General features: G+C 43.6%; 2 protein-coding genes across 4 annotated transcripts in view; one reads left to right on the top strand and one right to left on the bottom strand.

Moving 5' to 3' along the window:
- Positions 1-18,784, bottom strand: part of LOC121926823 (bromodomain testis-specific protein-like) — a 24,509-nt gene extending 5,725 nt beyond the window's left edge. Inside the window, exon 1 of one of the 3 annotated variants that reach the window (XR_006103091.1) lies at positions 18,144-18,301. Coding sequence is in view for 2 of the 3 variants with exons in the window: in XM_042460120.1 (XP_042316054.1) it covers positions 18,315-18,684 (370 nt within the window). In the remaining variant the exon portion in view is untranslated. The other 2 variants (XM_042460121.1, XM_042460120.1) reach the window with 2 other exon arrangements.
- Positions 18,648-25,332, top strand: PFN2 (profilin 2). The gene is made up of 3 exons (XM_042460122.1): positions 18,648-19,167; positions 21,829-22,021; positions 23,306-25,332. The coding sequence occupies exons 1-3, from the start codon at positions 19,036-19,038 to the stop codon at positions 23,401-23,403; spliced, it is 423 nt and encodes a 140-aa protein (XP_042316056.1). The 5' UTR covers positions 18,648-19,035; the 3' UTR covers positions 23,404-25,332.

The following is a 25,332-nucleotide window of genomic DNA, read 5'->3' as shown; positions in this document are numbered from 1 at the left end:
GTATGGCCTTGTCACCGTCTGACACTAGTCCTGCACTTCATCCTTGCAACAACCCTGTGAGGTAGGTTGGGAAAAAAGAGTCACCTATCTGGGTCTCCCAAGCTTCATGACTGAATTAGTATTAGAGAACATGTCCACCTATGAAGCACTGTATTCTATGGCTTAAATACAACTGCTAATTGTATTTAATTAGCAATGAAATACAATTTAATTAGAGTATCCCCATTGAACAAACTATTGAAATCAACATATAGCCCCCAGCAACCTCAGCCAGCATAGCCAATAGTGAAGAACACTGGGAATTGAAGTCCAATAACACCTTGAGGGTTGCATAGTTCCCACCCATTTTTGGGGCAGGAAGGCTGTTTTAGCCTGCTGCAGCAAAAATAGCACCAAAGAGTCTTGTAATACCTTAAGGGCTACTCTAGTTGAGATTAGCAATCATATTTAGTCTTCAGTGCAACAACAAATTGGCTCTTAAGAGCATCACTCATTTTGTCCTGTTTACATGGTATGAGAGGATTTGAATCTAGGTTTTCTGAGAATCATGTACCTAGGTGTTTTTTTAAACAGCCTCTCAAAATAATGACATTTGAAAAAAGATAAAAAGAAATAACTATTTAAAAAGAAAAAGAAAACTTTCTGATTTCCAGTCAATATGTTTTGGATTATCTGAACAAGAATGAGGTCTAGAAACCTGGATGGAATTTTTAAAAAATGAAAATTGAGAACAATATTCACAGGTCATGCCATTGTGGTTGGAGCAAAGAAGGAGAAGGGCATACAGCCCCTCGTTGCAATTCTGAATTACCATGGCTCCTACAGAAAATATTGCTTAGAAGATTGCTGGAAGAAAAGAGGAAAATTCCACTAGAAATTCCTTTCAATAGTATTGTGAAACGAGTGTTGACAGAGTGTCTGCTTTCTACTTTTGCAGCTCTGTTGACTTCAGCAAAGTTGCTGGAAGAGTAACAGCAACAGAATGTGACCCTAAGAAAACAACTTTACTTGGTATGGATACAACTCCGTTCAAACACCTCTCATTTAAACATAACAACCTATCAGAAATCTGAAAAGACAATTTACAGGCCTGTATTCCACAGACAATATTTATTGCTGCCACCAGTTATGAAAGCGTTCATAATTAAAATGGCCATGACACTCAAAGGAATGGTTCTTACCATACAAAAAGTTTTATTTTATAGTGTATGCATCCTGACAAATAATAGTTAACCTATTAGCAAATGTATATACTACTCAGTGCCTCAGTGGGAAGCATATTATTTTTTCCCAGAAGTTTAATTATGTTAGAACTTTGCCTAAATACCTCGAAGGCATTGGATCCTGTTTGATCATGGAAGCTGTGCAGGGTCAGGCCTAGTTAGTATTCCTAGGAGATTGCCAAGGAATCTCAGGTGTTGTAGATTATATTTCAAAGAAAGGAACTGGCAAAGCACCTCTGAGTATTCCTTGCCTTTAAAAACCTTATGAAATGTATGGGATTGCCATAAATTGACAGATAACAAGAAGCTCCCCCCCCCCTCAATAAGTATATTAGATGTGTTCATAGTCTGCAACTACCTATACTGTCTTCCTCAATTTGGGGCTTCCAGATGAGTTTGGACAAAGATCTGTGCTGGCCATGATGATGCAGGTTGTTCTCCAACATGTTAGAAGGGCACCAGTTTCCAAAAACTGGCTAATACCCAGCAGTGAGCTGAGTAGCAGAAACTAGGTATCTGACAGCATTTATCACCTGAGAATACAGGTCCAGTAACAAAATACAGCATTTGATTTAGTGTTATTGGCACCCAGATTTTTAGTACTGTATTATCTTTCTCTATAACAGGAATTAACAATTAATGTTTGAATCTTTCAGTCAGTAAGAAAAGTATGTTGATAGTTTTATCTAACTTTCACGATGCCACACATACACTACTGAGTTAGAAAAGCAATGGGCAGGTAATGGGCACTCTATATTAGTCCCAGTCAATAATGTAGGCTGCAGTGGGAAGACAGATTAGGATCTTCAGGTAGATTTCTTGGTATATCACAGTTGAGTTTCTTTCTACCTTCTATTTATTTAATCCATGGCATAAAATTACCTTCCCTGACTACTTTCAGCTCAAATGAAGGGGAAAAAAAGAAAGAAAAGAGAGAGATAAACTAGAATAAAATTTGTATATGCCTAAATATATTCCTGAAAACTCATTCTTAAGCACAAAATGTTCTCGGAGGCACCATTAAAAAAAATCAGATGACTTTTGAATCTGTCTCTGGCTGGTGAATCTTACATTTATGTAAAAATAGATAATGGATCAAATAAGTCTGAGGCCCACTTGAACTACACAGTTTTAGCACCATATTGCACTTTAATTGCTATGGCTATGTCCAATGGAATCTGGGATTGGTAGTTCATTGAGGCACTAGAGCTGGAATGAGCAAAGTGCAACCTGCAAGTAAAAAAAAAAGCCCCCCAAATGCCCTCTGAGGGCATGCTTGGGCACATTTTTTATTTAACTGGCCCTTTCTAATCCAACCCAAGAGAAACTAAAAAAAAAAAAAAAACCCAACAAGCAAGAAATGGACATGATATGGCTTCTTTTTGTTTCCAGTTTTTTTAAAAAACACTTCCCCATGGGGAGTTTTGAAATATGGGGGAAATGCTCCCCACACCCTGTAGAAGGCATCTGGAGCAAACAAAATGTTGTTGATGATGATGGTTGTTCTTTAGGAGTGGTTGTGGGTGGTGGTGGTGGAATTCAGCCCTCCCAACATCTCCTGGAGGTCTCATGTGGCCTCCAACTGTTGACTCTCTCTGCATCTGAGCTTCCTGGCTGAGAATTCTAAATACTGTACCTCCTCCTAAACTCCAAACCCCAAGACTTCAAAGAATGGAGCCATGACAGTTAGAAGTGGAATTATAGTGCTACAGTTGTGTAGTGTGAACGGGCCCCTGATGTCTGCTCACATGTGGTATAGATGGCAGGCCCAGATATTGAGACATCCATGTTTAAGTGATGAATCTATATGGTACAACGCTGCATTTTCACCTATGAATGCCTGCCTGGAGGTGTAGACTCAACCGGCATCCACATAGCAGAAATAATCTAGTTTCACACCAGTTTAACTGTCCTGGCTCAATGCTATGGAATTCTGGGAATTATAATTTGTTGTGGCACCAGAGCTCTCTGACAAAGAAGGCTAAATGTTTCACAAAACTACAATTCCCCAAATTCCACAGCATTGAGCCAGGGCAGTTAAAGTGGTATAAAACTGGATTATTTCTACACTGTGGATGCAGCATACACAACACAAAAAGATGTGAGGTTCACCAGCTGCTAGTTCATAAGAAGGCTTTGCTTAGAATGGCAATATAAGAACATAGTAAGAAAGTAAAGAAACAAATATTATTTTAGAGAAACAAGACCTTTTGTTTAACCCCCCCCCCCCCCCCCGCATGTATCCATGCTTGATTGTAATATGTGAATACCAAGATGTTTTAGTTGAATTTAGTATGGTCAGGACATTTCCTTGCACAGAGGAGCGGTATAAAAATAAATTATCATTATCATTATTATTATTATTATCACATAGTTTTCAATATCACTTTAACAGCCATGATTCCATCCTATGGAATGGTAGGATCTATTCTGTAGGGAAGGACTTAGCATTCTCTGCTAGAGAACTCTAATTCATTCCCTTGAACAACAGCATTAGAACTCAGAAAATTCAAAGTATCTCACCAAACTACAAGTCCAGAAATTTCACTGGATGGAGCCAAGGTAGTTAAAGCAGAATCAAATTATTGTAACTGTGTAGCAGTCCGGCCAGAGAGAGGAGAAGGAGAGGAGCTGCTTGGCAGCCATTTTGAGACCGTGTGCTCGAGACCGTGTGCTCATTGCTGAAGGGGTGGAGCTTCTGTGAGTCACATCTGTGCGTCACAAGGGGGCGGAGCTAGCAGACTAGCTTTATTACCAACTTTTGTTTTAGTTTTCTTTAACTCAACAACAACTCTACTCAAGTGGCTCATTGGAATCAGATATTAATAGAACCTTGCCTTTAAGTTCAGATGCAGCCAGTACTTCCTTTAAAGAAGTATTCCCAGTAGATTGACTGTTATAGTCATTACTAAAGACTTGCAGTATGGACAACGAGGGATCTTCTGTAGTCCCTGCAACTCTTGTGGGATGTTTCTCTTCTTGCCCACAGAAGTCGAGAACTTCACATGCACCAAGTGCAAGTTGGTAGCACTCTTGGAGGAGAAAGTGCAGCAGCTGGAGTCAAGAGTAGCTACACTTCAGCATATTAGGGAACAAGAGGATTTCCTGGACACAATAGAACTAACCATCTTGGATGAGTACCATGCAGAGGAAGATGCTAGGGTGGAAGAGTCACTTGCCCTAACACGAGGCAGACAGCTGGAGGAATGTCACAAGAGAAGTAGCCAGAAGGAATTGTTCTGGGAACTTGCCGCTAGAGAATCGATTCGAAGCTCTTTCCCTTATCAAGGAGGATGAAGAAGAGCAGCATGGACAGACTTCAGGGACGAGCAGGGAGCCTGAGAGTCCCACCCGAGGGAACCTGCTGCAGCTCGAAGGAGGCGTGTGGTCGTAGTGGGGGACTCCTTGCTGAGGGGTACAGAAGCAGTGATATGTAGGCCTGACAAGATGTCTCGAGGGTTGTGTTGTCTTCCAGGTGCAAAGATCCGTGATGTGACAGAGAGGCTGACAGACTGGTCAAGCCTACTGACAATCCCCTTCCTTTTGGTCCATGTGGGAACTAGATACTGCAAGACACAGCCTTCAGAACATCAAAAGGGATTACGGGCGCTTGGTAGGAAGCTGAAAGGAATGGATGTACAGGTTGTCATCTCGTCTCTTCTGCCAGTTGAGGCATGGTCCAAGAAGGGAGAGGAAAATAGCAGTGTGAACAACTGGCTTCGCAGATGGTGCTGCCGAGAAGGATTTGGATTCTTCGATCATGGGCTGCGGTTCCACGAGGAGGGACTTCTTGCAACAGACGGGTTGCATCTCACGCCAGTTGGAAGAATGTTTTTGCCAACAGTCTCAAGAACTTTATCGGAGGGCTTTAACTGAGTTCCGAGGGGAAGGAGGCAATATTAAGGAAGGCGAAAGGGATGGCAAAAATAGTCAAACTGACATAGAGGAAACAAGAAAAAAAGTGCAAGGACCCAACAGTGGGAGGCAAAAAAACTTGCACAGGCAGCAAGTAAAAGGGAACCATGGTCTGCGATGTCGCTACACTAATGCACAGAGCATGGGAAATAAGCAAGTGAACTCGAACTCCTAGTACAACAAAGCAATATGATATAATAGGCATCACTGAACCTGGTGGGATGAGTCTCATGATTGGAATGTGGAAATAGAGGGGTATAACCTTTTAAAGAGAATAGGCCAAACAAGAAAGGAGGAGGAATAGCACTATATGTCAGAGATATTTACAACAGTGAAGAGATCCAGGACATCAATCATGGAAGCCAGGTGGAGAGCATCTGGGTAAAAATTAAAGGGGAGGGAAACAACAAGGATTTACGTGGGAGTCTACTACAGACCCCCAAGTCAGACTGAGGAATTGGATGATATCTTTCTAGAACAGATGACCCACAGTCAGAAAAGAGAGATGTAGTGATGGGCGACTTCAACTATCCTGATATTTGTTGGAAGTCAAACTCAGAAAATCCTCAGGCCTAGCAAATTCCTCACTTGCCTGGAAGACAAATTCATGGTCCAAGGTGGAAGAGGCAACAAGGGGGTCAGCTATTTTAGATCTGATCCTAACCAACAGGATGACTTGGTTAATGGGGTGCAAGTAGTGGGATCATTAGGTGGAGTGACCATGTTCTCCTGGAGTTTGTAATACAGTGGAAAGGAGAAGCCAGGCATAGTCAGACACGCATCCTAGACTTTAGGAGAGGGGATTTCAGTAAACTTAGAGAAGTATTGAGGGCAATTCCATGGTCAGAATACTAAAAGATAAAGGAGTTCAGGACGGATGGGACTTTCTCAAAAGGGAGATACTGAAGGCACAATTTCAAACAGTTCCAGTGAGAAAGAAAAACGGGAGGTGTCTCAAGAACCAGGATGGATGACTAAGGAACTTTCAACCGAGCTAAGTTTGAAACGGAACATGTATAAGAAATGGAAAAGGGGGGAATCACAAAAAAGGAATTCAAAGAAATAGCAGGCATGTTTAGGGGTAAAGTCAGAAAAGCTAAAGCGCAGAATGAACTCAGGCTTGCTAGAGAGGTTAAGAACAATAAAAGGGCTTTTTTGGATATGTCCGCAGCAAGAGGAAGAAGAAGGAAATGTGGGCCACTGCGTGGAGAAGATGGCAAAATGCTAACAGAAGACAGAGAAAGGCCGAATTACTCAACACCTTCTTTGCCTCAGTCTTCTCAGAAAAGGCAAAGGGTGCTCAACCTGAGGATAATGGAGCAGAGACAGGATAGGGGCATTTCAGACAGAATAAGTAAAGAGATAGTAGAGGAAAACCTTATTAATCTAAATGAATTTAAGTCTCTGGGACCAGATGAACTCCATCCAAGGGTATTGAAAGAACTGGCAAATGTAATATCGGACCATTGGCAATAATCTTTGAAAACTCCTGCAAAACAGGAGAGATCCCAGCAGACTGGCGGAGGGCAAACGTTGTCCCCATCTTCAAAAAGGGGAAAAAAGGGATCCCAACATTATCGTCCAGTTAGTCTGCACTCGTACTAGGAAAGATTCTGGAGCAGATCATTAAACAGAGAGTCTGTGAACATCTAGAAGGCAATGCCATAATCACAAAAAGTCAACATGGGTTTCAGAGAAACAAGTCATGCCAGACAAACCTGATCTCTTTCTTTGATAAAATTACCAGCTTGGTAGATGAAGGGAATGCTGTGGATATAGTATATCTTGATTTCAGTAAGGCCTTTGACAAAGTTCCCCTGACATTCTTGCAAACAGCTTGTAAATGTGGGCTAGACATGGAACTGTTAAATGGATCTGTAATTGGTTGACCGGCCGAACCCAAAGGGTGCTCAACAATGGCTCCTTTTCATCCTGGAGAAAAGTGACCAGTGGGGTCCCAAGGCTCTGTCCTGGGCCCAGTGCTATTCAACATCTTTATCAATGACCTGGATGACAGAATTAGAAGCATACTTATCAAATTTGCAGATGATACCAAATTAGGGGGAATAGCTAATACCCCAGAGGACAGGATTAGATTCAAAATGACCTGGATAGACTAGAAGCTGGGCCAAAGCTAACAAATAAATTCAACAGGGAAATGTAAGGTATTGCACTTAGGGTGGAAAATAAAATGCACAGTATGGATGGGTGACACCTGGCTGAATGAAACAGTGTGAAAGGGATCTAGGAGTCCAAGTAGACCACAAGTTGAACACTGAGTGAACAGTGTGATGCGGCAGCTAAAAAGGCCAATGCTATTTTAGGCTGCATCAATAGAAGTACAGTGGTACCTCGGATACGAAATACCCAGGTTACGAAATTTCCGGATACGAAAAAATCCCATAGGAAATAATTGTTCCGGGTTACGAATGTTTTTTCGGGTTACGAAAAAAATTTGGTGCTTTTCGGCGCTATTTCACACGGAATCGCGGCTTTCCCCCTTAGCGCCTATGGCATTTCGGCTTCGAAGGCTTTCGGGTTACGAAAGCGGCCGCGGAACGAATTAATTTCGTAACCCGAGGGAGCAGTGTATAGTGTCTAGATCAAGAGAAGTAATAGTGCCACTGTTTCTGCTCTGGTCAGGCCCCACCTAGAATATTGTGTCCAGTTCTGGGCGCCACAATTCAGAAAGGACATTGAGAAACTGGAGCGTGTCCAAAGGAGGCGACAAAAATGGTGAAAGGTCTGGAAACCATGCCCTATGAGGAACGACTTGGGAGCTGGGGATGTTTAGCCTGGAGAAAGAAGGTTAAGAGGTGATATGATTGCCCTGTTTAAATATTTGAAGGGATGTCATATTGAAGAGGGAGCAAGCTTTTTCTGCTACTCCAGAGAACAGGACCGGAACAATGGATGCAAGCTGCAGGAAAAGAGATTCCACCTCAACATAGAAGGAACTTCCTGACAGTTGGGCTGTTCGCAATGGAATGCACTCCCTCGGAGGGTGATAGGTCTCTCCTTGGAGGTCTTTAAACAGAGGCTGGATGGCCATCTGTCAGGGATGCTTTGATTTGGATTTCCTGCATGGCAAGGGGTTGGACTGGATGGCCCTAGTGGTCTCTTCCAACTCTATGATTCTATGATTCTAAGATTTTCCATTTCAAAATTTATCTTATTTTGACTGCCATGCACTTCTGCTTTCAGATTTATTTATTTATCGCAAAAAAGTGAGACTTTACATGTGTTCTTTGCCTTGAACAGTATGATACTGAAATTAAAGACACATTCAGACATAATTCTGTATTCATGTTTGAAGCCTATCTGAATCACCTTTTTTGTTCTTTTGGTGGAGCCAATTAGGAGTTTTACGCACAATAGCTACAGTTAGGCTAATAACAAATTATGGCTTGTCAATACAAGCATGAACTGTGCTGAGCCTATCATCTCCCTACTTCTCTTCATTGTGTGTAAGGGGGACACTTAAAGCTTCCACAAAGCACCATTTGCTTATTTAGAAGGAAATTAAAATTTGTTACAAGCCAGCAATGGAAGTTTTAAACTTGTTCCCATCACATGCAAAAAGTGTGGGGTGAGTGTGTGTGAAATGAAGTCAAAGGAAAATATGTTATTCCGTCATAGCCACCACAATACAAATGGTCACCTCCGAGATTACAGTGAAGCTTGGTCTTTTTATTTGTTTGAAGCTTAAATACTAACTCTGCTTCTAATTAATTTTCAGAAGGACTCAAATGACATTGTAATCAGTTATCTGGAGACAAATAAGTGGGTCCTAGATCATATCAAGCCTGAATTCTGTGTAGAAATCAAGATGATTAAACTCAGATTTCATATCATGAGAAGACATGACTCATTAGAAAGCCATACTGTAATGCCTGGTAAAATATAAGGCAGTAGAAAAAGAGGAAGACTGTATTTAGTATATGATTCATGGATAAATTAAAACATAGCAGGCTCTGAGTCTGCAGACCTAAGTAGGGCTGTTGATGGAAGCGTGATTTGGAAGTCATTCACAGGGTGGCTAGAAGTTGAAGTTGACCTGATGCAGTTAACAACAAGTTAGCAAGTTACTTTAATGTTCAGTTTTTCATATTTGAATGCCCTAGAGCATAATCAAAGTCAGATAATCTCTTCTATCATTTTTTCTTTCCATTTTAACAGCTCTTAATTATGCCATTGAGGAGCCGCCATCCTGAATAGCATAAAAATATTTACCATTTTAACTGTTGGATAAAATTGCAACTGCAGTGAAAAAAATTTTTTTTTCTACTGTTGAATTTCAAAAACCATTTGTGGTAAAAGATAGTTAGGAAACAGAACCACAGTGTGGTCTAGAAATATCAAAGCAATACCACAAACTAATATAGGAAAAATGAGGCAAAATTAAAGTACTGTATAAGTTGCATTAAATGGAAGGGTGAGAAATTCCGAATGACAACCCAGCCTCTTTATAGTTCTCTAAGCTTGCTATTTTGATTCACCATGCCATTCTTGCCTATCTTCATAATATAAGTTACACAGGGATAGTGGCTCAAAGTGAACTGAAACCTGACTGAAGAATGAGAAACATGGTGATAAAACTAGCAAATTAACTTCTAATTAACCTTCTAGCAGATCTAATGACTCCACAAATCTGAGAGTTCTGTCAATCGTGCTTTGTTAGACACTTCAGATAATTAATTCACATGAACACTGTCACAAGCAAAGCTTTTTTTAAAAAAAATATATCACCAACTGGTCAAGAGAACCAATAGATAGATAAGTGATAACATTAAACATCAATTAAAATAAAAGCAGTAAAGCATATGTTAATGTCCTTTCCTTAAAAACAGTCAGCTATTTCCAAAAGCCTGCTGGATTTTCCCCCAAAAAGGCTTCACCTGCCAGAACTGGAACCACAAGGAGGAGAGCTTCATTGCTTTAGAGCAGCCACCAAGAGGCTGTTCATTCATGTCCCCCTACCCATCAAAAGCTGTTCCCTTAAGAAACCTTTACAATCAAAGTAATCTGATGAAGTGGGATCAAACAGAGATAGTTATCACTGCTCGTATCAAGTATATATTGAGTGTATTTTTCCTCTTTCAGTATGCTAGTACATTTTATTAGCATACCCTGACCTGTTTTTTTTAAAAAAAAATGAAATACAGTACTACATACATTTAAACATTTTAAAAACATTAAAATATTTACATTGCCAGCTTGCATGTTTCCAGAAACTCTGGTTGACAGGTGTTGTGAACAGAATGTGACAGGTACTTAGAGGCTGTTCAGACAGCCCTGAAGAGGTAGCATGGAGCCACTCATTTCAGCCGATCGGGACAACGGCAACCGGAAACATGGCCTGGAAGGGCGACCATAGCTGTGTTGCCATGGATTGGTAGCGCTCCTTCATGCCATGATGCCGCGCACCATGTGAAGTGTGTTAACCATGTGAAGTGGCACATGGTATCATGGCGCCCCGGGGGCAGAGTCGGGGCGTCATGTGGATGCAATGCCTCGACTCCGCCCCCAGGCTGATTTTAAAGGCCGGTCTGAACATTCCTGACATATATGCTATTCCTTCTCCTTTCCTGTTTGGCCTATTTCTCTTAAAAAGCTTATACCCCTCTATTTCTACACTCCAATCATGAGACTCATCCCACCTTTCCGTGATGCCTTTATATCATATTTGCATTGTTGTGCTAGGAGTTCAAGTTCATCCTGCTTATTTTCCCATGCTCTGTGCATTAGTGTCAAGACTACTAAGCCCAAGGGTCCCCCCACTTGCTGCCTATGCAAGGTTTTTTTGCCACCCAGTTGGGTCTTTGCAACTGTTTGCCTTGTTCCCTCTGTGACACAACACAACATCCAAAGAAAAGAACAGAGGCTTCTTTTCTGCCTTTTACATTATGCATTTATTATTAGTAGTAGTAGTCGTACTGTAGTCGTAGTTCATCATCATTCCATTTTTTCTCCCAATATATGAACACAGATGGCTATGTGTTTAGGTGGGCTGGGCATGCATGTGCATGTGAGAAAACTAAGTGAACAGGAAAAGTTATTTTCTGGATAACAATTTGCAGAATCAGAATAGCTTCCAGGGATTCTGGAAGCTGCTTTTAAAAAGGAGTTTTCCAGTCACCTACTATAAGGAGACACTGATGTATGTGTCAACATTTTGGTACACACACATCACATACTATATGTAAAAAAGAAAATACGTATGTGTGAAACTGAGCACAATTTGTGGGTTTTGCTAAATGGCTGGCCAATTTCAAATTGGCAGTGATATTCCTTACTTTAAAACAGTTTCATTACCTCTGTTTTAAAGGGATCAATCATTAAATGAAAAGCAGTAACCAAAAACAATTCCCTGAGCATGGAATTTCCTGAATTCTTTCAAGTTAGAGAGTTCTTCATAAAATGCTGGAATCTGTGGTCTGCTTTTAAACTTAAGATTGCAGAGAGGGGTTACAAGTACAAAGGAGATCCCGTAAAAAATCACATTCCTGAACTGTTATCTCAAGCACACATATGTAAAATTCAAGCTAGCAAGAAAGATATTACGCCCAAATTCAAGTTTGCTTTTAAATATCAGTGGCATTTTATACATAGTTCATTGCACTATATTGTCCATTTGCAATTATATCTCCTGTCTCACTCGCTGAGTTCTGGAATCACTCTCAAAAACTGCTTCTGGGGGAAGTGTTCATTCGCTTATCTTTCTGGCTCTGTAGGCTAACACTTTTGTGCACTCTCTTCCAGGCCATGCATTCTTTCTCCTTGAATTAGGTTACTTGAACAGCATACTTGGAAAAGCATGCTTTTTAAAGCAGCTTTTCAAATATATATGACTTGGTCTGAAATTAAAAAGAGACAAATTTAAAATGAGGTTTTTTTAAAATGTATCCAGAATGACCGCACACAGTGACTGTAACTGTGGCAAACATATACAATAACTGTAGCACAACCACTCATTTGTAATTATGTCAACCTGCTCTTGAAGCATAATTTTACAGAGGTATTTTCCAAACAACTGTGCCAATATACAAACTTAGAAGTACACTCGGTCCCACCACATTTGTGGCTTTTACTTTTGTGGATTATTTGCAGATTTTATTAATATATTCTCTCTTGGACTATCTAGGTCAGGGGTAGGCAACCCTTTTGAGCCGGGGGCCGGGTTGCTGTCCCTCAGACAACTGGGGGGCCGAAGCCAAAAAATAAATAATTAATTTTTTTAAAAAAAAAAAAAAATAAAAAATAAATAAACCAGGACAAAAGTAGGACAAAATTTTCAAATGGAGGGCACTTTTTAAATAAAAAATGGAGGAAACGCGAAAAAATTTGCTGATTTTTTAAAAAAATGTTAAGATAAATGCATGTTTCTGAGGCTTCTATAGACAACTGCCTCACCATGCCCCTCGCGCAAGATGCCAAAGGCCCCGGCAGCAATCGGCGGCAGGACCGGGCTGGGGCCGGTCCCAAGGCCTCGCCGGGTCGCATCCGGCCCATGGGCCGCAGGTTGCCTACCCCTGATCTAGGTCTTCCAGTGCATTGAAGAGTTGCACCAAAAGACCTAGAGATTCCTAGAGAGAAGACTCCACTAGGCATTTGTAGCTCCTTCAGTTCAATTCTATGGTCAATTTCTGCCAGATGATGACCACAGACTTGCACTGGAGGACCTAGAGATTCCTAGAGAGGTGTTCTCTCAGGTAAAAAACATAATCTTTTTGTTATTAGTGGTTTTTCTACATTCAGGCACGTCTTGTGCTCCTAATCCCAGCAAATGTGGATGATGAGTATACATCTATACTGGAACTGGCTCTTATTCCTTTCTGTCCCACCCACCCCCTTTTCTGCACATGGAGATCACACTATATTAAGAGTGGATGATCCATAATTGTTTAAATTTAAATTGATAAATTGTCTTCATGCCATCTTGCCCCATCTCTTTGCAACCCTTTCCCTGTCTCTGGGCCATCTTTCTCCATCTGCTTTCTGTCACAGACAAGCCTCAGTTTTGTGTCCGTTCTCCCCCCCCCCCCCCAACCCCTGCCCACTTCACAGCATTCCCTGAGCTGTGTTTGGATGGCTCCAACCAGGCTCACCTAGCTTCTCTCTTCACAAGATCTCTTTTGAAAAAGCCTTCCCTGGCTCCTACTATGTATGTGCATATGTGCCTTCAAGTCACCTCTCAACTTATGGTGACCCCATGAAATTTTCATAGGGTTTTCTTAGGCAAAGAATACTCAAGAGGTGGTTTTGCCAGTTTCTTCCTCTGAAATATAAACAACACCTGGGCCCCATTCCCACTGGGCAAAAAAAGCGGCTTATTTTGCTGCGATTCTGACTTGGATGTTTTTTCCGAGTCTTAATCGAATCTGACCCATCGTTCCCATTAAAAACAGACCTGGGGTTTTTAACCCATTTTCGTTCCCATTGGTATTTTCCCTGTGGTAATTTGAAGCGGGTTATTTTCCTCCCCGTTCCCATTGCCCTTCCGGAACCTTTTTTTTAAAAGCAGCTGTCAATCAAGCGCCTAAGTGCTTGACGTCACAGCCAATCAGCCGCTTAGGCACTTTTCCCCTCTGGGAAAGGGAGCCTCTATTCGCCCCTTTGCATGCCCGGCTCCTTCTGTGTCTTCCCATAGTTCCTCTGAAGAGAAAAGAGGAGCTTCTATTTGCCCCAAATCCCTTTGCATCCAGGCTCTTCTGTGTCTTCCCATAGTTCCTCTGGGAAAGAGAGAAGGAGCCTCTAATCACCCCAAATCCCTTTGCCTCCCTGATTGCTCCCTGGGCTGCCTGGGGGGCGAGCAAGCAGGCATGAACTGCAAAGCCCATCTGCTGCTCAGGCAGAGGCAAAAAAAGAAAAAAGAATAAAATGGTGTTCAATGGGTCTCCTCACACATCGGTCTATGAATGTGGAGCAGGGGGAAGGTTGCAGGGGGCGTAATGTGTTTACTGCGTTTGGAGCTCAATGTAGTGTGATTGCCTTACCCTGCTTCCCAATCCACCGGGGGAAAGGCTATGCGAACGGAAGAAAATGGCACCAGTAATGCAGGAAAGAGAACAAGCAGGTGACACTCCCAGGCCAACCCCTTGAGCACTGCTCCTCCCATCCCCAAGTTCCCGAATCAGACACCTTGTTCCCATTCATTTGCCCTGAATCAGACTCGGGAGGCACAGGAAAAACCTCTTTAAAAATGCACTCTTTTAAAACCGGTTTATCCACCACTGATTCAGGTTTTCCAAGAAAAATCGAATACATGGGGATCAGATGTGAATTCCAATGGGAACGAAATCAGCGCAATGAGGATCGAATGCGCGCTCAAATGGGAACGAGGAGGCCCTGACTTGATTCTTGATCCGTGTTATAACCCAGTGGGAATGGGGCCCTGGTATTTTGTTGGTGGTCCCCAATCCAAGTATAACCAGGATTGACTCTTCTTAGCTTCCAAGATCCGACAACATATGATGCCTTTAGGCTATTTAGGCCACTGAATTCTACTATACGGGATAACTAAAGGTCCTGAAATGAAGCCAGGATTGGTGTCAGTCTCCAAGGCGGAGATATTCCATAACCAGCCAGGGTGCCTTGTATGTTCCACTCCACAGGTGGAACATGGAGGGCCCTTCCAGCAGACTTCACTATCATTTAAGGCTTTAAACATTATCAGAAGCACCCAGAATTCTGATTGGAAACAGGCAGCCTACAGTTTCCACATCTCCAAATCTGATCCCTGTCTCATTTTATAACTGTACAGAAGAAAAAAGTAAAGCTAAAATCATATATCCCCTCACCTGGGAGAGGTAAACAAACACATGGAGAGGACTGTACTGTGAATCAAGTCTTCTTCTTTTTCTTCTCACTTCAGGACTGTGATGGAATAGTTCTAACTCCTAATTCTATAGTATTCCCAAAAGAATCCAGCCCCTTCAAGGTTTTTGGATATGGCAATCCACGCTGCGTCAAGACAAATCCATAGGTACCTGAATGTTTATTGACCTCGCTGTCTACATTATTCCAATAAAGAGGTCAGCCTTGGAAACAAACCTTGTTTATTTCAACATGACTTACTGCCCACTAATTACCACACCATTTCAACTGCAACAGCTTCCCCGGACACTCTGGGAGTCCCACAAAGTAACTTTTCCCCAAGCACTGGTCTTTGCTAGGATCCCTTTCATACTACACAATGATAGCACTATTCTGGTTTAGCTGCTATGGCAACAGCCTATGGTTTGTAGTTTACCAGGGGGAGATTTCTAAACTACAAATCCCAGGATTCCATAGGATGGTACCAGGACACCTAACATGAAATCCATTGTACTATAATTGTGTAGAGCCCTGGGACTGCTTGACAAGCATTTCTTAGACTAGTCTGAGGAAGAGCATTAGGGAAAGTGTAATAAATAGTTAAAATTTCTCTTTCCACTTTTTGGCTGCAGGATAATTCGATGGATCATCTTCTTCACATAATGAAAGACCATGTGTACCAAGTTTTACAAACCACTAGAATTCTTGATTGATTCTCAGAACTTTAATTTGCAGGAGAATGAATAAAACTGCATGTCCCAAGCCAAATATTTCTTCTATTTTAACACAGCTCTTTTCACTTGTGTAAGGAAGTTCCAAAAGTAAATAAAACTCAGGAATCATGAAACATGCTACCTTTTTTCTATTTTCCTACAAAGTAATAGTGCACTCAAGATATGCGACTTCAGCCAAGAAGACGCTAGTGGCTCTCATTTATAAACAATTCTGGACTGACCTCCTTGGAACCTCATAAGATACTGATTCAGTCCCTCACGTTGTTGGTGGTGTGTGCCTTCAAGTTAATTCTGACATTGCAACCCTATCCTTTTTGACAAGGTTTGTGCAGAGTAGGGTTATTGCCTTCCGCGGAGGCTGCCAGAGTGTGACCTGCCCAAGGTCATCTTGTGGGTTTCCTGGTTTCTCAAAGTGCTAGTCCAATGCTCAAACCACGCTGGTTCTTCTACATACCTGACCCAGTGCCCTACATGCCCAACCCTGTAATTTCCTGCCAAAATTGTTTACTTTCCAGGTAAGTATGCTGCTTGGTTACAGGATCAGCATATACAAAACAAATACAAACATCTGTTACATGGGTAAAACTAAGAAGAAGCATTCTTACTGCAGCATCCTACACAATATGATATTCATTAAGCAAGACGGCATTCAAAGGAGATTTATTCCCAGGTAAACATCCTCTGTTTTTCAACCTTCATACCAATCATGTTAAATCGACATCTTTACTATAGCTAGAAACAGGGTTAAGACTTAAGAGGTCCTCTGCTTGAACAACTTCACCGACAGGCAAAGAAATCAACAGGTGAAACTTCATTATTGTATGAGGAAAGCTGCAAATAAAGGTTGTTGCTTTGCTGCTGGAAAAGGGCACAACCACAACACAACGCAAAGAACTGACACCTTTAAACTTAAAGCAACGGAAGACAGGAACAACTAAGGAAATAGTTGTTGGTGATGTTTTTAATTGATATCCCACCATTCTCCTGGTATAGAGACTCAAGGTGGCTAACAAAATTTAAAACAGACAGAGCCATTGTGGTTTGAGCCCAGAGACCAGGGTTTGAACCTCTGCTTTGCCATTGAACTCTACTGGGTGACCTTGGGCAGGTCACACTCTCTCAGCCTCAGGCCTTGGCAAACATCCCTCTGAAGGAACATGCCAAGAAAACCTCATAATGGGGTCACCCTGTCAGAAACAACTTGAAGGCACACAACAACCAACAAGTTAAAAACAACACAAAGCATTAAAAATGCAAATACAAAGGGGTGGTTTTTTTTTTTACAAAATTAAACAATTTTTAAAAGTTAAACACATCACACACTGAAATGTAAGGTGTACCGTATATACTCAAATCGACCTCATGTATAAGTTGAGGGCAGGTTTTGGGGCCCATGGTAAAACCTAGGGGCATATAACAAAGGAACTAAAGGATGAAGCAAAAGGAACAATGCCAAAGAAAAATCCCAGCAGGCATAACTTTGTGCTCACACTAAAGGCTGGGTGGATAAGGCAATAGGGAAGGAGCAGTGCCTCCAGGGCAGATTACACTCTTGACTTTCACCGGAGGATGGCTACTTTTTAAGTAACAGTTAAAGTTCAATACAATGGGCCCTTGCTATCCGCTGGGGTTTGGTTCCAAGATCCCCCGTGGATAACAGAATCTGTGGATGCTCACGTCCCATTAAGTATACTGTAATGGCAGAGCAAAATGATGTCCCTTATATAAAAGGGGAAAATCAAGGTTTGCTATTTGAAATTTATACTTTTTTGGAGTATGTCCAAGCTGTGGATGCTTGAATCCGTGGATGAGGAAGGTCGACTGCTCTTACATTGACCCATAGATAAGTCCACTCAGTTTTTGAGGGGTCTGATGCTTGGCTAAAATTTGTAGACTTATACATAAGTATGTGTGTGTGTGTGTGTGTATATATATATATATATATATATACACACACACACACACACACACACACACAGAGTATTGAGAACTCCTTTACACAAAACGTGCGCAGCATTTAAAGTCCATCCCTTTAATGATAACCAGGTAAAACCTAGAGAGCATGGCAAAGTGGTTCAAGTGTCGGAAGGCCTGGGTTCTCTGGAGACGCCAGTCCCAGATGCAGGCGAAACGTCAGGAATAAACTCTTCCAGAACACGGCCACATCGCCCGAAAACCCCACACAAAACCAGTGAGTGACCTTGGGGGAGTCACATCCTCTCAGCCTCAGAAATCCCCATTCCATGGGGAAACCCATCGCTGGAAACCAACCAAGGCGAAAGCACCTTCTGTGCATCCAATGCTGCCCATTGGGCGACCTTGGGGGAGTCACACCCTCTCAGCCTCAGGCAATGATGGCAGACCTCCTCCTCCATGGACGGCAGGGTCCCATAAGTCAGGAAGGGCTTGACAAGGCACACAGGAGCAACACCAGGAGAAGCCAGGGACACCTTACCTACAGCCCTTCACCACGATAGCCCTCCGCCAGGCCAGCCAGGGTCCTCCACGGAAGGGCACCTGGGGCCTCCCAAGGTGCCCTAGGTTTTGGTAAGGCTGCTTGGGGAGGGAGCAGGTGCAGAGACCCCGCACAGAGGAGGGCTCCTTCCCCTTCCCCTTCCCCACATACCCTTGCTCTGTCTGCAGCAGCTGCCACGAAGCTTCACCCGCAGAAAGGAGGGAGGGAGGGAGGGAGGGGCCAGCTGGTGCCCAGAAGAAGTCCCCTCAGAGCACCCCTCCTCTCCCTCCCTCCCTCCCCGCGCACTCTTTCCCTTCACGCTCCTCCGTATCCCTCCGCCTAAGCCACCCACCAACGTCAGTACTGTACGTCGACCACGAACAGCGGCGGCGGCGGCGGGCGGCGGAGGGATTCTCAGCGGCGGCGGAGGCTGTCCTTCGTCCCGCGCGCGCCCCTTCCTTCCTTCCCTCCTCCTCCTCCTCCTTCTTCTCCGCACCAACCGCCTTTTCGTCCCCCATTTTCTCTCCTGTGTTTCGCGCATGCGCGCTGGCTCGCGAGGGTCGCCTCAGCCTCGCCGGCCGTTGAAGGAAGGAAGGAGCGGGCGAGCGAGGGAGGGAGCGAGCGGGCGGCCATCGCGCCATAATCGCCGCCGCCGCCTTCTTCTTCTTCTTCTTGTTCTCCAGGCGCCTCAGCAGCGGACCCGGCCCCCTCCTCCCCTCAGCCGCCGCTGTCCGCCTCCTTCCTCCCCTCCCTCCCGGCTTCCTTCCCTCCTTCCTTCGCCTTTCCTCTCCTCCTTCCTTCCTTCGTTCCCCGCCCCCTTCTTCCTTCCTTCCTTCCTTCCTTCCTTCTCTCTCTGCCTCCTTCTCCCTTCCCTTCCCTTCCGCCGCCGAAGATGGCAGGCTGGCAGAGCTACGTGGACAACCTGATGTGCGATGGCTGCTGCCAGGAGGCCGCCATTGTCGGGTACTGCGACGCCAAGTACGTCTGGGCAGCCACCGCCGGAGGCATCTTCCAGAGCATTACGGTAAGAAGGAGGGAAGCCAGGAAGGGGCTGCGCTGGGTCTTTGTCTGGAAGGAGGGAGGGAGGGAAGGAGGAGAAGCCGAAGGCCGCGGGGGGCGCCGCAGAGAAGGCGCCTTAATCTCTCGCCCAGAAGGAGGCAGGAGGGAGAGGGGGATTTTCCTCCTCCTCCTCCTCCTCCTCCTCCGCTCGGTGGCCTCTCCAGGAGGAGGAGGAGGAGGAGGGGGACCCGGGGCTGCCCTGCAATGCCGCCCCCCCTTCCCCCCCAGGGGGGGGGGGGGGGGGGGGGGGGGGTTCTTTCAAAGGCAGGGAGCGCCCTGCAGCAAAGGACGCTGCTCCTCCTCCTCTTCCTCGGCAGAGACGTGCTTCTGGGGGCACTGGCTTCCCTCCACAGCCCCAGCCTCCTTTCCCCCGGTTCCCTGACCAGCCTCCCCTCCTCCTCCTCCTCCTCCTCTTCTTCTCCCGCTCCTTTCTCGATCTCCTGGCCGTCCTCTCCTTCCTTGTTCCCCTGACCATCCTCCTCTTCCTCTCTTCCCCGGTTAAAGAGGGATTGAAATGCCGGGAGAGTCCCCCCCTCCTTCTTCCCCGCAGCCCCAGCATAGGAAGGGAGGCCCGAGGCCGCCATGGCGAGGAGGCCCGGGGGCTTCCCTCCCTGCAAAGACATGGCTGGGAAGAAGACAGCCCCGGGCAGCCTTGGATAGTAGCCCCCCGCCTCGCTTCGAGGGGCTCGGTCTTCGGGGCGGGGACCTCCGGGGAGCATTTTGTGGGGCGGCTTCAATGGTTAAAGCAAGAGCCGTCCCTCCGGCGCTAAGAAGGGAGGCGAGGCTCCCGCAGGGCTCCCTCCTTCCTCTCCCTCGGCGACGCTGGGGAGGGATTTGCGCAGATCGCGCAGGAGGCTTTTGTGAATCCCTTCCTTCCGTGGCTTTTTTCCGCCTCCAAGATGGCGCACTGCCGCTGATTTTTCCCTCTCTCTCTCTGTCCCTTTAACCCCTCCTTCCTTCCTTCCTTCTCTCTCTCCTCCGGGATATTAACCACCCTGTTCCCTCTCCTGCACTGCAGCCTTTCTCCTCTCCCTTTTCCTTCCGCCTCTCCTCTTAGATGTAGAAGGACGGGGGAATCCCCATCAGGGAGGGTGCCATCCATAGAAAGACGGGGCTGAAACGCAGCACTCGGGTTACATAAATTCCTATGGAGACCCCTCCTTTTTCTTCTTGTCTTTGGCTGCATCCGCCCCGCTTTAACTCTTTCTCTGGCTCTTGGCTGTGGAATTCTGGGAGTTCCGCTCAGCTCTAGGCCCCACAACTAACTCCATAGCCAAGAGCCAGGGCAGTTAAAGCAATGCCAAAGCAGTGTGGATGCAGCCCGGGAGGCATGGGGCTCTCTGCAGATCCAGTCTGGACTGCTCTGGTGTTGGCTCTTGCTTGGGAATGGCTGGGGCCCTGTGATGACTCTGCAGTTCTCCTGAAAGGAGACGCCTCTTCCATCCCACTATAGCCCCCTTCTCTCCCGAGAACCTAGACCAGTGGCCCAAGGAGCCACCAGGCCATCCTTTCTTACTGCTCTTGTAGGCTCCTTATCCACCGCTTGGGGATTCTGTACGTTTTCTGCTTGGGTTCTTTTCCGCCTTTCATTAGCTTTCAAAAGGGCCCATACAGACAGTCCAAAAGAAAGAAGGCTGCTTCAGGTCACTTTGGAGGTATGCTGTTTACATGACACATCTTAAAAGGCCAAAAGCTGGAGCACGGCTTTGGTGTGGCTTTCAGCCTCTTAGGACAAATGTATCATTTAAACAGCATACCTCCAAAGTGGCCTGAAGCAGCTTCATTTTGACCTGTCTGTACAGGCTCAAAAGTGTACATTTCCTGCCCTTTAAAGTCTTGGAGCAGCTGGAGTATCGGTTGTAACCCAGGGGGGAAACTTTAGCAGGCCCAAAAGCCAGCTTTCTGCCCCTGCGACACCCCCCCCCAAAGCTATGTGGATGGCCAGAAATGTCAAAAATTGGAAAGCAAAGCTGGAAATCATCTTATTGATATAGGCTTTTGTGGGGATTTTTTTCAGTGTTAAACCTGGGGGAAATAGCTGTTTTTGTGGACAGGTAGTTCAAGCTTTTTATTTTTTGCCAGAAAAGTTCATTTGCCAAGGGCAGGGCACAAAACATGGAGACTTGGTGGCCACATGTATCCCACTGTTGCTTTCTAATCTGTGGGAAAGAGCAATACAAATACAAATAGTACCCTTGAAACCTTGACACAGCCTTGTGAATATGAGGCTACATTTTGTGTCCATGGTGCACTGAAAACATACACACTAATGCCTTTAGTGTTAAAGCTGTAGCTAATTGAAATGATTCTGTGGAGAGCATGATGCCTTAATAGAACTTGGTTTACTTTCTTGAATGTATGAGCAGTTTAAAGTCAGTGTCTGCTCATATGAACCTGTTAGAAAACTATTTTGAAGCTGTAATTAGATATCATTCTAACTTCCTTTACTCAAAATTATCTAATAAGCACTAGATATTTAAAGGACCAGCCTTTGAAATAACATTCATTCTTCCTGTTTGATGGCAGTCCACTTTGTGCTGCTACATTATAGTCAATGTATCTAGAATCTTCAGAAGCCTGCTGTAAGGACTTCAGCTAAAACTCTCTGGACTTCTCTTTTTGACAGCCTCTAGAAATAGATATGATTGTAGGAAAAGACCGCGAGGGTTTCTTCACCAACGGTCTAACTCTTGGTGCAAAGAAGTGCTCTGTGATCAGAGATAGCCTCTATGTGGATGGTGACTGTACAATGGACATCAGGACAAAGAGCCAAGGAGGCGAGCCAACGTATAATGTCGCTGTAGGCAGAGCTGGTCGAGGTAAGATGGAACTTCTGCAAGTACTTGATCTGGGTTTCTTACATTTAAATAGTACAAAACACACAGGCTTTAAATGGTCTCAGTTGATCTCCCTAATAAGATCTGTCTCTACAAAATGATATTGGCTGTTTAGTTTGTGGAGAGGAAGACCACAGTCTTAAGGTAAGCCACCCAGGATGTAAGAGATTTGGCAAGTGAAATTAATTTTGCTTCAGACAGAACAAGTGCAGGCTATATCTTCTAATTTTGAAGCATAGCTACAGCAAAAGTATGTGGCATTAGAGCATATTATCAATTGAAATATCAGGGTTGCTTAGCTAAATAATACATAGATAATTTCTGCTTAGCTTGGGGATTATTTCAGTGCCTCTCATCACTTTCTGAATGCCAAATATGTGCTGTTTTTTAGCTTTGTACTTCAGGATGCCAGTCTAAACACTGGCATCCTATTGTTTTGCCTATCTAACATCAGTCAGGAATGTATGATGGGTGATGTTTTAAGGAAAGAAGGCTCACTAGTAGTGTCATCCCATATAGTTGGAACACCCATTGGTTTCTAAGTTGTTCTTAGTTTCCAAGCCTGGTGCATTTGGAAATATACATTTTTATAAGAAAAATAACACATTTTATGGTATATTCTTCAGATTAAAAGCCTGTCTTTCAGCCTCAACTAACTAATTACAGGCAGCTCTGAAGCACATCCTTTAAGAGTTTAACTGATATTAAAAGTGGATGCATCTACAAATGGATGCTAACATACACTGAGAAAATAAGATGGTCTTAAACACAGAGCAAGGATAGATTTTAGTGACACCTGCTGGCAGATAAACTTATTGCCTAAGTTATCCAGGACTGCTGTTCTGGCATAAATACATGTGGTTTTATTTTTTACTGTGAACAATGACAGACTGACAAGCCACTGAAACATTCATTCCTGATATTCTAGCTGTAAATTCTGTATTGTAACACACACTGCCATTTGAGTTGTATTTACCTTGCAATAAGATGTAGCCTAAGTTTCCTGCCTCGTAATATGCCCCATGAGCTTCATTTTCAATTTTTTAATTGTTATGTTAAACTAGCATCTCTCTGCCAAATGCTTTTTCAGTAAAAGATTCTATATTTAAAAATGATGTTCAAAGCAAAGCAGTAATGCTATACAAATAACTGTTCAAATATGCAGTATTTGAATTTAATTTGTTTACTGGACTGCTTGATTAAAACCTGGAATAGTTCCATGTCTAACACACTCCTTTGTAAAACTTCTTTTCTTTTCTCTTTCAGTCTTGGTCTTTGTAATGGGCAAAGAAGGGGTCCATGGAGGCGGATTGAATAAGAAGGCATACTCAATGGCAAAATACTTGAGAGACTCTGGGTTTTAGTTGCTAGGCAGACTGTTAAGTATTAGGGAAAATTGCTATTAAACTTTCCTGGCAGCAAGCTACATTGTGGAAACTTTATTAGCAATGCAGGGTGATGGGGTATGAACCTGTGTCTCCTTTGTATCCCTCTGTTGGTGGGGAAAGGTGTTATTCTTTCTTTAATTCTGTTCATCCTTGTTTCCTTGTGTACTCCAGCATTGGTTATGGTCATGGGAAAGGGAAGGTGCCCGTGGAGGGACACTCAACAAGAAAGCTAATGAACTGGCTTTATACCTGAGGAGGTCTGATATCTAAGCAGCCTCTTCCCATAGCAAATGTCTTCATTACCACCTCCTGTGTTCACAGTAATATCACCCTATAAATGGCGGTTTATTTACACATCTTTTCCCTGCTGTCATGGCTCCAGTTACCCTTTTGTTTTCATATTAATCACTGTTGTGTCCATATTCTGTATCTGGCACCATCTATTGCAACACAAAGATGATATGCATGATACGTTGAAGCCTTGGGGAAGAATCATGCCAGGTCTGGGCTTTGCTTTGTCTTAGCAATTAATGTGACATTGAGAACTTAACCAATTTAAATTAAATTAAACAAGGTGCCGATTGTACAATCCAGATTGATCAATGTCTCTTCAGCACTTTGAGCATTAACACAGCTCATTAGTCTTCCTTTTATAGAGCATGGTTGGGAGGGAAAATGTGCATGCATATCTACTCTCCTCCCCCTTATCCTCATTTCATCCATTCTCTCACACACACTTTTTTTTGCTTCCATCTTCTATCTATATATACATTTTTTAAATACAGTGCCTGGTTTGTTTAACCAATTTGCCGCTTGAAAGCTGTTTAAAAGTGTTGCTCTAGTTTTGTTGTTGCTCCTCTGTGTAGACTTGCAAAACTCTTCATGGTGTCTGAAGCACATCCTGCTTTTAAAAGGGTAACTGCAAAACTATAAAAAAGTGCCGATGCACTTTCCCCCTCACCTTACCACCACCACCACCACCACCATCATCTTGAATGACTCCCCAGGGACATTCCATCACCGCAATAGCTCAGGCACATTACTTTTTTTGCCAGCTCCTGTTCTGTAGTTGAACTGTAAAAAGGCTGCCACCATGGACTTCAGATAACCCAGTGTAACCATCTGGAGTGTGTCCGGTTTCATTTTTTTCATAGGACCAATTTTGATTTGCAGCTTAGGTTTTACATGAAACTACAGTGTCACTATTGACAAACTGCCACCTTCAGTTATACAGATAGCCTAGACTGATTGTTGGTCTGTCAAATCATTAATTGGGAAATAAGACATGCTGCTTTGATATCAGTGTATATTTTGAAGGTTGGTAGTTGAAAGATAAAACAGTCTAAATAAATACCATTTCAGAGCTAATCTTCATTTGGCTTGTCATGCCTTTGCTGCAGAAATTGTGGAGTAAACTGCCTTGTGCACTAGTCATTTGAAACACATGTAACCAAACTGTCAGTTTGAGCACGGTACTAACTTGTATGTCCATTTTAAAAGAGAACTGCAGAACTCTGTATACAAAACAGAAAATGGGAGATGGTCTTGGTTGGAATAACTGAGTTGGCTGTCTTGTGATAAAATTTTAATGTGTATTCTGTGCCATACTAATGTTTAAAAAAATGGAACTGTTGCTATTGTGAGATGGATTTTAACTGACAAGAATGGCTTCTTCTGAATGGCACTACTTTAGGGACACTAGTATTTGCTTCTATTGTTCGGGCCTTGTGGATAATGTACAGACTTAAAACAAATTCTTGTTGCTGATTTGTCCATTTATTTCCCTGCACTTTGTTACATCCGGGATACAGTCTAACTCATCTGATTCAATATGCATTTCAAAAAATGCCATAACTATTAAACACCTTGTTTACAGACAGATGAAATAAATCTATTCCAACCAAA

Source organism: Sceloporus undulatus, chromosome 3, assembly GCF_019175285.1.
Source record: "Sceloporus undulatus isolate JIND9_A2432 ecotype Alabama chromosome 3, SceUnd_v1.1, whole genome shotgun sequence".
Lineage (NCBI taxonomy): Eukaryota > Metazoa > Chordata > Lepidosauria > Squamata > Phrynosomatidae > Sceloporus > Sceloporus undulatus.
This window is presented reverse-complemented; position numbering and strand designations above follow the sequence as displayed.

Bases quoted from the DNA above. Each gene is read 5' to 3' on its own strand.
- PFN2 (XM_042460122.1), top strand. From the start codon at position 19,036: ATGGCAGGCTGGCAGAGCTACGTGGACAACCTGATGTGCGATGGCTGC. The intron at 19,168-21,828 runs GTAAGAAGGAGG...TCTTTTTGACAG, and splicing joins GCATCTTCCAGAGCATTACG to CCTCTAGAAATAGATATGAT. The intron at 22,022-23,305 runs GTAAGATGGAAC...TTTCTCTTTCAG, and splicing joins TGTAGGCAGAGCTGGTCGAG to TCTTGGTCTTTGTAATGGGC.